The sequence below is a fragment of the Panthera uncia genome, chromosome D4, assembly GCF_023721935.1.
Source record: "Panthera uncia isolate 11264 chromosome D4, Puncia_PCG_1.0, whole genome shotgun sequence".
Lineage (NCBI taxonomy): Eukaryota > Metazoa > Chordata > Mammalia > Carnivora > Felidae > Panthera > Panthera uncia.
The window spans coordinates 12,300,295-12,314,919 of NC_064807.1; the positions used below are offsets into that span (position 1 = coordinate 12,300,295).

The 14,625-nt window shown below is 38.0% G+C and overlaps 1 protein-coding gene and 1 long non-coding RNA gene across 11 annotated transcripts in view; one reads left to right on the forward strand and one right to left on the reverse strand.

The window, feature by feature from the left end:
* Positions 1 to 14,625, forward strand: part of CFAP95 (cilia and flagella associated protein 95) — a 233,073-nt gene that overhangs the window by 123,014 nt on the left and 95,434 nt on the right. For 3 of the 10 annotated variants that reach the window (XM_049633761.1, XM_049633745.1, XM_049633749.1), the window contains one exon: positions 10,075 to 11,318. The exons of 3 other annotated variants lie outside the window; for them this stretch is intronic. In XM_049633761.1, the coding sequence (XP_049489718.1) occupies positions 10,075 to 10,257 (183 nt within the window). In that variant the 3' untranslated portion in view covers positions 10,258 to 11,318. Of the gene's footprint in view, positions 1 to 10,074; positions 11,322 to 14,625 lie in introns of those variants that run through there. 4 more of the 10 variants (XM_049633741.1, XM_049633752.1, XM_049633760.1 and 1 more) reach the window with 3 other exon arrangements.
* Positions 8,085 to 14,625, reverse strand: part of LOC125925035 (uncharacterized) — a 13,902-nt gene continuing 7,361 nt past the window's right edge. The window contains exon 3 of the long non-coding RNA XR_007458685.1: positions 8,085 to 8,160. This is a non-coding gene — a long non-coding RNA (uncharacterized LOC125925035). The remainder of the gene's footprint in view (positions 8,161 to 14,625) is intronic.

The window sequence follows — 14,625 nt, forward strand, 5'->3', positions numbered from 1 at the left end:
CAAATCATTTTTGACTGATGCACAAATCCACAAATAATTTTTGACTCACCAAAAACTTAACTGCTAATAGCCTACTGTTGACCAGAAGCCTTACTGATAACATAAACAACATAAATAGTTGATTGATACACATTATGTATGTTATGTGTATTATATACTGTATTATTACAATAAAGTAAGCTAGAGAAAAAAATACTAAGAAAATCATAAGGAAGAGAAAATGAATTTATAGTACTGCACTATATTTATTTTTAAAAATCTGTGTATAAATGGACCTGCACATTTCAAACCCATATTGTTCAAGGGTCACCTGTTGTCCCATACATATAGAAGAAATAGAAGATAGATATGGTGGATAGATAAGTAGACATTTTTCCTTTCTATGTATGTATGTATGTATGTATGTATCTATCTATCTATCTATCTTCTATTGTTTCTATTTCTCTGGAGGACTTTCACTAACGTATATAGCTCTCGGGGTCTCAAATTTTACTATTTATGTATTCGAGATGATATGATTCTCTCTCATTGATCCTGTCCCATCCTAATAGTATTTATTTATGACCAAGTAATCTTTTTGATGAGGACCTTGGCAAACATTTAATTCAAGGCTACTTAAAAATTAGGAAGTTAATATTTTAACTCATTCTCATCTCGTGTATCACCAACAGTTGAGAAATTGTGGTCTTAATTTTCAGGAAACTCAGATTTTTCAAGCAGTTTTTGTGTTGTCTCTTTTTAGAGGAAAGAACCCTGTGTTCTCTAAAACTACACCTTCACTTTATATTGCCTTTTGAAGTGACGTAGCTATGATCTTCTTTTGTTTCTGGGTTAAGTCAGAAGAGTTTAGTTCTAATTTCTTTCTTTTAATTATGTTTAACTTCTACATTGAACATATTTGACTTTTGTAAAGGAAGAAAAAAAATTTTAATTGAAAACACTGGGCCTCAAATTTATAACTAACCATGCCATTATAAGTATAAAATAGTGGCAGGTGTCCTCACATAATACAGACTGAGGAATAAAAAAAAATTATATTTATTTTTTCTATGATAGGACCAATCAAAGTTTGTGCATTAAAAATGTATCAATAGCTGGGGCGCCTGGGTGGCTTGGTTGGTTGAGCGTCTGACTTCAGCTCAGGTCATGATCTCACGGTCCATGAGTTCGAGCCCCGCGTCGGGCTCTGTGCTGACAGCTCAGAGCCTGGAGCCTGTTTCCGATTCTGTGTCTCCCTCTCTCTCTGCCCCTCCCCTGTTCATGCTCTGTCTCTCTCTGTCTCAAAAATAAATAAACATTAAAAAAAAATTTTTTTTTAAATAAAAATGTATCAATAGCTAAGGTTTAATGTGGCATTGCTTAGTTTTTGATGCTAGACATTACTAAAGTTTATGATATTGTTTAAAGTCAGCTTATTTTGTAAAGTGATTATTCATGCAGGTCTCCATATTTTTCTTCGTGATGATCAGACTCTTTAATGATATTAATATTTATATTTATATGCATAGCTTAAGCTTCCTTGTGCCTCCCGTGACTATTTTCCTTTAGATGCATCCCTCTATTGGTTATAAGTGTTTTTCGTTTGTAAAATTTTATCAAATAAAAAGAGTAGTAAATGTTTGTCAAATATATAACAAAAATATATCCAATTAGTAACATGTTTGTTGTAGCTGTATTTGCCAATTACTCTTGTGTCTGTGATACAATCACTGGGAGAAGAAAATATCCAATAGCAATGAAGTCATTTTTAAAGCAGTGAGGAAATGGATGAAGGAGTCTGTCTGGGATGCCTATCCTCCATCATCCCTAGGGTTGATAAAGTAGACTTGGCTGTGTGGAAATTGTTCTTTTGCTCTCACATCACTCCGCATGTGTATACAGAAGACAATCTTATTAGAGGACGACAGGTCTTCAGTCAAGTGTGTATAACAGCTAAGGAATTTTATACATTATGTATATTGAAAGTAATGAAACAAAATATCACGGTAATCTACCTGTATATTTACTTTCACTCCATCCACTGTGATATTCACATAAATAAGCTTGCTGCCTCAAATGCCTTTTTAAGAGTAAATGGAGTACCCCAAATGACCATACTTACAGGCATGCTAGGGAAGAATGGTCTTTGCTGTATGAGTGCCAGGTGGCTAATAGCTATCTGTAATGGTGGACACAAGGTTAGTTCACAGTGACTGATTTGGCCAGGAAACATAACACATTATGCATTTTTATGGATGATCTGGATGAAGGAATTGAGACTATGCTTTCAAATTATTGTATAATATTAAATTAGGCAGAGTTACTCATGTTCCAGAAGATAGTCTTCCAACTGAAAATGACCTTGAAAAATTAAGCTATAAAACATAAAAGATCCTAAAGAAAAAAAGTGAAGTCAAATACGACTAAGTACAGCCAGAACTTGGTCAAGACTGAGTACACAGCGACCAAGAAATGGTAAGGTCATCTTATTCTAAAGAAGGTTCAGGAGATAATGGTGTTCAGAGTAAGAATATAGCACCCAAGGGTCAGTGGAGATGAGGGTGGTGAGGGATTGGGGATCTGAGCAGGATACCTGTCACTTAAAGATACTGATACATTTTATTGACATAGGTGGTAAAACTATATTGTTTCCTTCACAATGAGAGAATGTCAAGTGGGGGGGCCCCTCACCCAGAGGACCATCCTGTAACATCCTAACCTGTCTTTCCAAGATTTGTTTCAAAGGAGGAAGAGAACGAGAAGAAAAGGAAGAAAGCTTTCTTAACCTTAAGGCAGATTCTCCCCATAGTGATTCTGTTGCTGCATCTTTAGTGCTTCCTCTTTCTATGGCCTGTTTGTCCTGGCCATAGATGTATCTTTCTCTGGCACTCTTTCTTTTCCACCTTTTATCAGGAAAGCCACCATGCTCACCACTATACCACCAATGCCTGCTTCCACCTCTGATCAGGATGTTTCATTAGACTTCCTCTCTGTTTCTCTGGAACAGAACTATTGGTTATATTTTGTCTGGTCTTGCTCTCTATGATGTTTCTTTGGGAGTGAGCACCTGTTGGCTCCTACTGCATTCTTCCACCTCCCTCTACCTTCAGAGCTGATGACCCTGCAGCACTTCATACCTCTCCTCCTTTGTCCTTCATGGCTTCTTTATGGACCCAACCATGAGTGTCCATAAGACTTGGGATCCAGAACTCTGTGCTTCTCGTTTTGTGCAATCTCAGAGAATTCATCCACACCCGAGGCTCTCCAACCATTACTTTTTTGGGGGGGTGAGATAATATATTTTATATAATTACAAACTTATAGGAAAGTTGCAAGAATGGCACAGGGAACTCCCATATAATCTTTACCCCAAGTGACCAATTGTTTACTATTTGAGGGTAGGCTGTGCCCCTTTACCTATAAATAGTTCCATGTGATTTTCCTAAGAACAAGGACACATATCTATGGTAATATTTTTAAACTTAGGAATAATTGATGCAGTGTAATTATGTAATTCACAGTCTGTATTCAAATATCATCCATGGTTCCAATACTGTTCTTTATTTTTTCCCAGCCAATATCTACTACTGTGCACAGGGCACTGACCTCTTTCCCAGCCATCTATCCCACAGCACCACATTTCAAATAAAGATTTTGTATTGATGTCATCTCACATTGAAAATGTCTTAAAATGTGACTCATCATTTATCTCCTAAAACAATTCCTCCCTCCATCTCCATGTCTTTCATATTCCTTTTACTGGTTTTAGAACTCTCCCACCATCCAGATTTGAAGCTATAGTTCATCTTTGATTCTTTAGCCCCATTGGCCTGGTGAGTCCTCTAAATTCTTGCCGCGAAATGTGTCTTCTAGTCTGGCTCTGCGTAAGCCATTGTGCACCGATACCCATTCAGTCCACACCCCAGACAAATTTTACCAGAGATCCTCATCTACCTTAAGGGCCCAGTAAAAGCTTGTGGTGATTATCCTATCTTAAGTAAACGTTGTCAGAACTCAGGGTCGGTGTAGCACTAGAACAGTGAACAGCCAACAATGTGTGGTGATTCGCACCTCTGTTTTTATATGCAATTTCTAAACATTTCTTCCCAGTCCCACTAAATAAATGTTGAACATGTACATATTTAAATATTATGTTAGGGTGTGGAAATATAACAACTGTTTACAACTCACATATGCAGAGGAAAAGTGTCCAATGGATAACTGGCCTTCTTCCTGAGCCCACCACCAGTGGGAAAACACTCACTCTTCAATCCATTTACAGCTTAGTCTGATTCTGTAATTTAAATAGTTCCTACAGGAAGTGTTTGATTTCCCTTTAAAAAAAACTCTCACTTTCTCAGAGATCTCCTCCCATCCTTTGTTTGCAGAAAAGAGCTAACAGCAGAACTGAGACTGTTCTCTCTTAAAAAGCCTGCTTGCAAGGTTGGCCCTTGTCTGGCATCTAGAAACTTGACTTTTGGGACTAGAACTCCCTAATGAGAGTGGTTCACTGCACCTAAACAGTTTGTGCAAACAATATGGTTCATGTTGAACACCTGCTTTCCTTCTGGGAGTCTGGAATTTTGCTAGGCAAAGAGCGCGCCTGTGACCAGCTCCTGAGAAAAACCTTGGCTACTGAGGCTCTAATGAGCTTCCCCAGTAAACAGTATTTCACAGTCCGTTGCTGAGGAAATTAAGTGCATCCTGTGTGACTCACTGGGAGAGGACTCTTGGAGGTTTGCACCTGGTTTCCTCTGGATTTCAGCCTGTGTGCCTTTTCGCTGATTTTGCTCTGTATCCATTTGCTGTAGTAAATCATAACTACAAATACAACTACATGTTGAGTCCTGTGGTTCCTCCTAGAAATCACTGAATCCAGGGATAGTCTTGAGAACCCCAACACATCCTACTTTTTCTCCATGTGGCAGATTGTCATTCTCCCCAAATGGTGCAATACATGTGGTCATCCCACATGCCCTTACAATGTGATTTGGATACTCCTTCCATTGAAAGGCAGAGTCCTTATCACCTCCCCTAGGACTGGGTGAACCGTGACTATGGTAGAAGTGATGCTATGTGACTTTGGAGGCCAGGTGATAAAAAGCAATGCAGTTTCCTCCTGGTTCTCTCAGTGCCACTGCCATTCTCAGAACCCAGGCACCATGTTGAAGGCCCAAGCAGGCATGCGCGGAGGACCTGCATCATTGTTTCAGTCAACAGCCCTAGCTGAGGTCCCAGCTGGCAGCCAGCATCAACCACCAACTGGAGTGAGGGATGTTTGTAACCCCAGCCCTCAAGTCACTCCCAGGTTTCAAGTCTTCTCTGTTGAGGCCTCAGATATTGTGGAGCAGAGAGATGCTGTCTTTGTTATACCTTTTCCAAATTCCTAACCCAAAGATTCTGGAAATGGGTATTGTTTTGTACTGTTCGACGTGGGTTGACCTGTTTGTTACACAGTAATGGTAACTAGGACTCTCCCTAAGATGGTATCCAGGTATATGGAGAGGGGGATGTGCCTTAGCATCCTGATGCCAGAGGGCAAGAGTAGGATTTTTGTGTGTGCTGTTTTCTGCCTGTTCTGGTCTCTGGGATGATGTCCCTAGTCCACCTGGCCGCACTTTTCCTTGCTGGCATTGGTGGCTAAAGTCTGTGGACATTGAACCGTCCGTCTTTTTCTATTTCTCACTCTTTCTCTCTGGGCTAGCTTAGATCCCAGATGGCTTGCTTGGGATAACTCAGCCTCGTTTCTACTCCCATAAATACTGTGGACCCCACAGAAGACTTCTGTGATTCCCATTCAGCCCCAGCTCCAGTGTTCAGCTCTGCAGCTCCTGTTAGTAACCCCCTCTGCAGACTCCGCACAGGATGCCAAAGTGACTCAGAGTCTCCCTCTGCATAAGTATGATGCCCCACCAGCGTGGGTGTGGTGGCCTCCAGGCAGATGAAAGCGCAGCCTGAGATGGTCAGTTTCAAGAGTTCTCATGAGGGATGGGGACCCCTCTTATGCCTTTCCATCATTACTCTCATTTGTCTCATGTACTTCCCTCTGTCCAGGTCAGAGGGACTCTGCTGGCTTAAAGTCTGGGAAAGGGAAAATTGGGAAATACATTGGCTGTCTCTACCATCCTGCTTTTCCCTTTTCTCTTGTTTTCTCATTCCTATAATTCCCCAGACTCTTCCCTATCTTCCGACTATTCATTCCAACCTTTGGTTAAGCCTTAACGAAAGGATATTTTTTTCTATACATTTGGAGAACTCTATAATGTGAAGTCTTCCAGGCCTGGACATTGGTATTCTAAAGTCCTCACAATTGTGAGTGGTTTGCAAGGCTATTATCTTGCTGATAAATCCTATTTTGCATATTAGAAGCTGATACTACTTTGTTCTTTGGTTAGCATTTTATTCTGAAACAAATTTTGATCTCACCTTGGGCAAATGACTGGTTACACACAGAAAGGGCAAAACTACGCATCATTTTGAAATGATTACCCCCTGTATACTTGATTTGAGTGGCACACTAAATTACTTCTTGTTTAAGACTCCTACCATCTCAATTTGGCCTTGGGTCTAAGCTGCAGTCAGTATTAAGGTCCTTTAAGGTGGCTGTTGGTACAGCTGCTGTATTCTAGTTTGTGCCTTTAGTATTAAACTTTCAAAAACCATTCTTGCTCTGCTTTCATATAATAGTTATACCTTCCTGGATCCCAGCAGTGTGTTCTTATTGTCCTGTTTTGTTTACCTATTCCATATTCACACTCTTCTAATTCTTGATTATATATTTAGTCACAAATTTATTGTTTGCCTTTATGCCTACTATAAATACATATTTGCCCTACTTCCTTGGTTTTGGCCATTTTTTTTTTTTTTTTTGCTCTGATTCTTAGTACTTCAGTGTTCCAACATTACCTATTATTCAGGTACACATTGGCTAGGATGTTTTTAGTAGGTTGTACAAAACCCAACTCAGGTCAGACAATAAAAGCAATTTATTGGTTTACGCTTTTTTTTGAAAAGTCATGTTTCAGTAAAGGATTGATACAGCAATGTCATCATGCTTCTTACTGACTCTCAAATATGCCTTTTATGGTGTTGGTTTCATGCTAAACTGATTGTAGGAGCAGTACCAATAGCAACCTGGGCTAGATGCTTCCTCATTTCCAGTAATGGAAAAAGAGTTTCTTTCCTCCAAACCACTGAACAAAAGTCTTGGGCTTTACTTTATTTGGACAAACTCAAAACACATGCCCAACACTGGATCAATCACTGAGATCATTGAGAGTGGACATGAGATTATTATAATTGTCATAGGCCAGTTAGATTCTGCCCCTAGAGCTTGCAGTAGGATTGATCTACCCAAATTGTGTGGCCGTCACACAATGGGGGGTGGGAGAAGTGGATTCAGGGTTAACTGGAGTCACTTCTTAAAGTTTTCATGAGCTAATTATACTCACGCCTTCCCAACCCAATATTTACTGACCTCACTTTGATAGCATGAAGTCGGCCATAGCGGGAGTATTTACAACACAGAATTTGGCAATTATCACAAATAAGTTGTGTGGGTTTTTTTTTTCTGGTGGGGAACTCACTTACCAATATACCTCTGATGATAGAAGGGACTCAATTTCATGTGTGTACGAGTAGGCAGTAGTCTCTTAACTAGTTTTCCTAACTTTTGGATTGCTCACCCCTACTTATCCACTTTTAAAAAATAATAGCTTTGTTGAGGTATAATTCACATGCCATAAAATCCACCCTGTAAAAGTATGTAAGTCAGTGATTTTTGTATATACATAGGGTCATACAGTCATCAGTTTTGGAACATTTTCATCACCCCCAAAAGAAATTCCATATGCATTTTATTAGTCACGTTTCTCAACAGATAGATAACCACTAGGATAGACAGAAAGAGAGAGGAGAGGGAGACAGAGATTGATTTATTTTAAGGAATTGGCTAATGCAATATGGAGGATGAGAAGTCCCACAACGTGCTGGCTGCAAGTTGGAAACCTAGGGAAGCTGGTGGCTGTAATTCATTCCAAGTCTGAAGGCCCGAGAACCACGTACCAAGAGCAGGATAAGATGAATGTCCCAGCTCAAGCTATCAGGCAGGAAGGGACTGAATTCTTTCCTCCACTGCCTTTTTCTTCTATTCAGGTCCTCAGTGGATTGGAAGATGCCCACCTACATTAGGGAGAGCAAATTGCTTTACTGAGTGTGCAGATTCAAATGCTGATCTCGTCTAGAAACACCCTCACAGACACAACTCACAAATAATGCTTAGCAAATGCCTGGGTGCCCCGTGATCTATTGGCCACTGCACCCATTAACAGTCTCTCCTCATTCTCCCCCTCCTCCAGCTCCTCACAAAGTTAATTTCTATCTCTGTGGACATTCTTTAGATGGAATCATACAATGTGTAGTTTTTTGGTTTAGTTTCCTTCACTTAGCATAATGTTTTCACGGTTCATCTATGCTACAGCATGTGTCAGTATTTTGTTCACTTTATTACCAAATAATGTTTTTTCACTGTATGAATAGATCACATTTTGTTTATCCATACATCAGTTAATGATATGTGAATTCTTATTGTCATTCTAATTCTAATTACTGTTCTGGAATCTGATCATTTCTACCTTCAGTCGTCAATACCTTCTTGCTGCCAGAATCCTTTTCTTAAAACATCACATTTAATCGTTTCACCTACCTGACCAAAATAAATCATCCTCTCTGCCTAGGGGATGCTAGAGAAACACATTGACCCTGAATTTGAAGTTCCCTTTAGTTTGACAGAAGCTGGTGTAGGAATGAGCAGACCCTGCCTCCCTTTGAGCAGGCAGGTTTGGCCAGTAATGCTCAAATTTCGTTGGAAGGGCCTCTACCAGACCAAAAACTAACATATGTGCCTCAGAGAAATTAGACACTGCCTCTGAAAAACAAAAGCCCAAACTATACAGAAAATAACGTGGATATAATGTAGCTTTAGGATTTTGTGGTTTGTGTTTCTTTTCATCTCCTAATTATTAAGAATTTCATGAGGGTCCTGGAGGGATAATGAATGCATCTTACAGTCAGATAATTAGTTACAAGTCCTGGCTGAATTACTTAATATTAGCATTCCTTAAAATCTCTTTTTCTTGAGATTTTAAGCAATATCTTTTCCTATATGTAAAGTGGGAGTAATAATTCCTATGTCAGAGTCCTGCTATGGATTAAAAGACATAAACACTCAACTACTGTGCCCAACCCATGATAGACACTCCGTAAATACATTGACCCCATACTTATTGTTATGGTTGAATAAATGGTTACATTTTCCAATTATTTTCAATAAAGCCAATCTAAGATTAGAACTATTTTGATGTTCTTTCATTGTTTTATAGTTCTGGTGATTTAATTTCAATATTGTGTTAGTGCTTTAAAATTAGCACCAATTTGAAGCAGAAATTAGATAATGAGTTCAAGGGCTTTATGTCCCTTGTCTACCATTATCCTTGATGTAATCTGAGAGAATCAATATTCCCTTTTGGAAATGGTCAATGACAGTGTCTCATTTTATTACAACAGAAGTTTCTATGAAGTGTTTTAGGGATAAGTACCTTAAACATTATACTGGGTTATCCTGAGGTAAATTTCTCAGAGGAATGAACCCTTGAGTTTGGCATTTACTGGCAAGTCACTTGATAGCGACTATGAAAGATACAACCCAAGATAATATTCTTTGGAATAATTATAACTTATATTCAGTTTAAAAAGATGTTGAATGATAGGTAAATTGTAATTGTTTTGGTCTTACGTAGATGATCATGAAATTTAAACTGTTCTTTGTGCCATATATTTATGGTTTAGAAAAATTTTACATGTATAACAATTCATCTTTTTAGCTTTATAAATAAAAGAACTAGATTCTTCTTTCAGAATTAAAGTATTTGTAAATGAAACAATAGCCATATTTTCATTGAAGCATTTGTAACTTGAGATATTAAATTGTGTGAAAATTAAACTTGGATCTTAATAAGATCAACTTTTAGAAATCACTCGTTTTTGCGTATTTCGGTCATTCAATATTATTTCTCTTTCTCCCCCTCTCCCCCATAGGATTATCCTTGTCAAGATGATTATTCAATAGTCCACAGAAAATGCCGTTCTCAGTTCACAGATCTAGATGGTTCCAAAAGATTTGGCATCAACACTTGGCATGATGAAAGTGGGATTTATGCTAATTCATATATAAAACAAAAACTCTACCCATTAACTGGTGGTCCTATTGTCCCCTTTTAAAAATAATATATGGAATCAGATTCTCTAACTAATGAAAGAATAATGGATCTAACAGTTGATTTGCTATCCTAAGAAATGCAATGGAAATGGTGTTACTATAGTAGATTCCTTTAAAAACAATATCTTAAATATTCTAGGCCATCATGTATCTATCCTTCTTCTCATAAAGCTACTCTGGTATTTCCCAAAGTTTAATGTGTATACCAGGGAAGGTGTACAACACAATTCTAGATGGTAATTGCTGGAATTTTCTTTTATTTATGGACTATGTATTTATTTTAAATTTTATTAGAAAAAATGTATAAAGCTAGCACAGTCAAGCTTATGATTGCTTAGAATGGATAAATTTTTTAAAAAGTAACCCAACTTAAATTCCACTTTTAAGGGAATAAAAACATACATGGTACTCAGATTTGACATGAAAGTCAAATGGCTGAAGTTTGGGCAACACGGGAGAGAGAGAAAGAGAGAGAGAGAGAGAGAGAGTTGCAGTGGAGGTGGGGTGTGTACCTATTTATAGACTTTGGTTTATCTATGCTGGCTAACTACAGTGTGGATTGTTTATTCAGCATAGTGCTTTTCCTTATTTAAGACAATACTTTTTGAGCATATGGAATAGGAGAGATGTAGCCAGAATCTTAGTGAAACTTTAGGGTTTGATGGGAAAACTTTAGGGTTTGATGTCTGCATCTAATATTATATTTAGAAGAAATCTTAGCAGTTGTTTTGACTTAACATCCCATTTTACAGATGAGCAAACAGAAGCTCACAGAGATTTAAACAGGTTGCCCAGAGGTACATAGATAGCAGATTCTAATTGATTTTTGAAGTACCTTTGACCTTTTCTTTCTTTGGAGAGTGAGTTTAACTATTTGGTCAGCCTAGGATTAATTTGCTGTCATTATTTTCTTTAAAAAGTAAATTCATGAAATAGCACTTATGATAAATGCTAATTTAGCATTGTCTCCAACTCTTGATCAGCAAATTATGGTGGAGACCATAAGCCTTGTGAGTGGAAAAATGATAACTAATAAAGAAAAAGAAAATGTGGATATGCCTGGTAATCATTCATCAGCAGAATTTGACTATAATTTCTTGCTGCTTTAAAGTATGTGTCTGCATGTACACACAATACACATGTATATATTATACATAAATATGTATATTATAAGCATAATGTTAATTCTTATTTTTAATTGAAGTATAGTTGATATACACTATTATATTAATTTCAGGTGTACAACTTAGTGATCTGACAATTATATACATTACAATACGCTCACTATGGTAAGTGTAGTTGCCATCTGTCACCATAAAGAGTTACTATAATATTTCTGGCTATATTCCCTATGTTATACTTGTCATCCTCTTAGCTTATTTATTTTAGGACTAGAAGTTTTACCTCTTTTATTTTTGAGAGAGAGAAAGAGAGAGCGCATGCACAAGTTGGGGAGAGGTAGAGAGAGAGAGGGAGACAGAATCCAAAGCAGGCTGCAGGCTCCGAGCTGTCAGCTCAGAGCCTGATGTGGGGCTCGAACCCACAAACCCTGAGATCATGACCTGAGCCAGAGTCAGAAGCTTAGCCAACTGAGCCACCCATGCGCCCCTGGAAGCTTGTACCTTTTAATCTCCTTCACCTATTTCACCTATTCTTCACCACTACCCTTCCCTCTGGCAACTACCAGTTTGTTCTCTGTATTTATGAGTCTTTTTCTGTTTGTTCATTTGTTTTGTTTTAGTTTCCACATATAAGTTAAAATCGTATAGTATTTGCCTTTCTCTGTCCGACTTATTTCACCTAACGTAATACCCTCTAGGTCCATCCATGCTGTTATGAATGGCAAGATCTCTTTTTTTTTTTTCATCGCTAAGTAAAAAAAGCCACTGAAAAAGAAAGGTGTACCACATCTTTATCTGTGCATCTATCAGTGGACGCTTAGGTTGGCTATTATAAATGATGCTGCAATAAACACAGGGGTGCATATATCTTTTTGAATTGGTGCTTTCATTTTCTTTAGATAAATACCCAGAAGGACAATTACTGGGTTAATAGTATTTCCAGTATTTGCATTTTTAATTTTTTGAGGAACCTGCATACTGTTTTCTATTGTAGCTGCACCAATTTACATTTCTACCAACAGTACAAAAGGGTTCCCTTTTCTCCATATCCTCACCAACACTTGTTATTTCTTATCTTTCTGATACTAGCCATTCTCACAGGTATGAGGTAATATTTCATTGTGATTTTGCTTTGCATTTCCTTGAGAATTAGTGATAGTCTTCTTCAGAAAAAGACATGCCCCTCTGCCCATTTTTCAATCAGATTATGTGTTTTTTATGTTGAGTGGTAGAAGTTCTTTATATATTTTGGATACTAATCCCTTATTGGATATATCATTTGCAAATATCCTCTCTTATGCACTTGGTTGCTTTTTGTTTTGTTGATGGTTTCACTGTGCAAAAGTGAAACTTTTTTAGTTTCATGTAATCCCAAATGTTTATTTTTGCTTTTGTTTCCCTGACCTGAGGAGACAGATCCAGAAAAATATTACTAAGACTAATGTTTAAGAGTTTACATATGCCTATGTTTTCTCTTGGCAGTTTTTGTTTTCAGGTCTTACATGTAGGTCCTTAATCCATTTCGAGTTTATTTTTGTGTATGGTGTAAGAAAGTGACCCAGTTTCTTAATCTGTTGCATTATAATGTTAATTCTTTATATATTGCCTATTGTAGTGGCTACCTGCCTAGGATTACCTTTCCTTCCACCAACTATAAATTCAAGTTTAATCACCCCTAACACTCAATAACATATCTAGGGTAGACAGCTGTTTGAAGTATGCGAATATAAATGAATAGCTACTCATCATTTGGTTTTGTTCCCTTTCTGTAAGGAAAAAGTCTTAATGGCCATATCATTATCTTTGAACAATGCCTGGTACCTAGAAAATAAAATTAATCTGCTTTAGCAGAAATTCTGTATTATCAGAATGACTAACATCACAGTTTGCATAATTGGCCTACGTGTACCATGAGGGATCCACGTAGAAATCCGCTTTGGGAGGAGCCTGGGTGGCTCAGTCAGTTAAGCGTCCAACTTTGGACTCAGGTCACAGTCTCGCCATTCATGAGTTCGAGCCCTGCATTGGGCTCTGTGCTGACAGCTCAGAGCCTGGAGTCTGCTTCAGATTCTGTGTCTCCCTCTCTCTCTGTCCCTTCAGCACTCGCGGTCTGCCTCTGTCTCTGTTTCTCTCAAAAATAAACATTAAAAAAAATCCACTTTGGTTTGGTTTAGAAGGAGAATAAGAGATTATATTTGAACTAGTGAAGTAAAATGGCACACTGAAATAAAGAATACAGCAGAGATTTGCTCCATTCCAAATATTCACTTGCCATCCATTAGTGAATGAGTGAATGAGTGAATGTTGGACTGAATGAACTTTACAATATTACTCTGAAACCCAGGTCTTATAGGTGCAAGTATTTTGTATTGCTTTGGATTTCGTTAGATAACTGCTTCAGTGGTTTATCTTGTTAGTATCAAAGACCATTTGAAACAAGAAAAATTGGAGCTTTGATTTGATCATTGGAAATTTCTTCTTTAGAAAGTAACCACAGAGTCTATTTATTTCCACATGCATACTTTATAGGATTTCACCCAAGGCATCAAAATAACAACTATCTCTTGTGTGTTGTGTATATTTATATTGTGTGTGTGTGTGTGTGTGTGTGTGTGTCTATCTATCTATCTATCTACACACACACACGCGCGCACACACACACACACACAAATTTGTTCCAAAGCTTCCTTTTGGCCCTTGTGTCTGTTCTGTCAGACCTGTTGGTGTGAGCCCACCATGGCAGATGCAGACTGCTGTGGGGAGTGTGGGAGATTGGTTGGGCAAATCCTAAGTAGATCTACTGCAGTGGTGGTTCTTTTTTTTTTTTTTAATTGTCAATTTACCTAACATACGGTGTAGTCTTGCCTTTAGGAGTAGATTGCCATGATTCATCACTTACATACAACACCCTTTGCTCATCCCAACAAGCGCCCTCCTCAATACCCATCACCCACCACCCCCATCAACCCTCAGTTTGATAAAGAGTCTCTTATGGTTTGCCTCCCTCTCTGTAACTTATTTTTCTTTTCCTTCTCCTATGGTCTTCTGTTAAGTTTCTTAAATTCCCCATATGAATGAAACCATATGATATCTGTCTTTCTCTGACCGAGTGACTTCATCTAGCATAATACCCTCCAGTTCCATCCACATTGCTGCAAATGGCAAGATTTCATTCTTTTTTATTTCTGAGTAGTATTCTAGTGTGTGTGTGTGTGTGTGTGTGTGTGTGTGTGTATACACACACACACA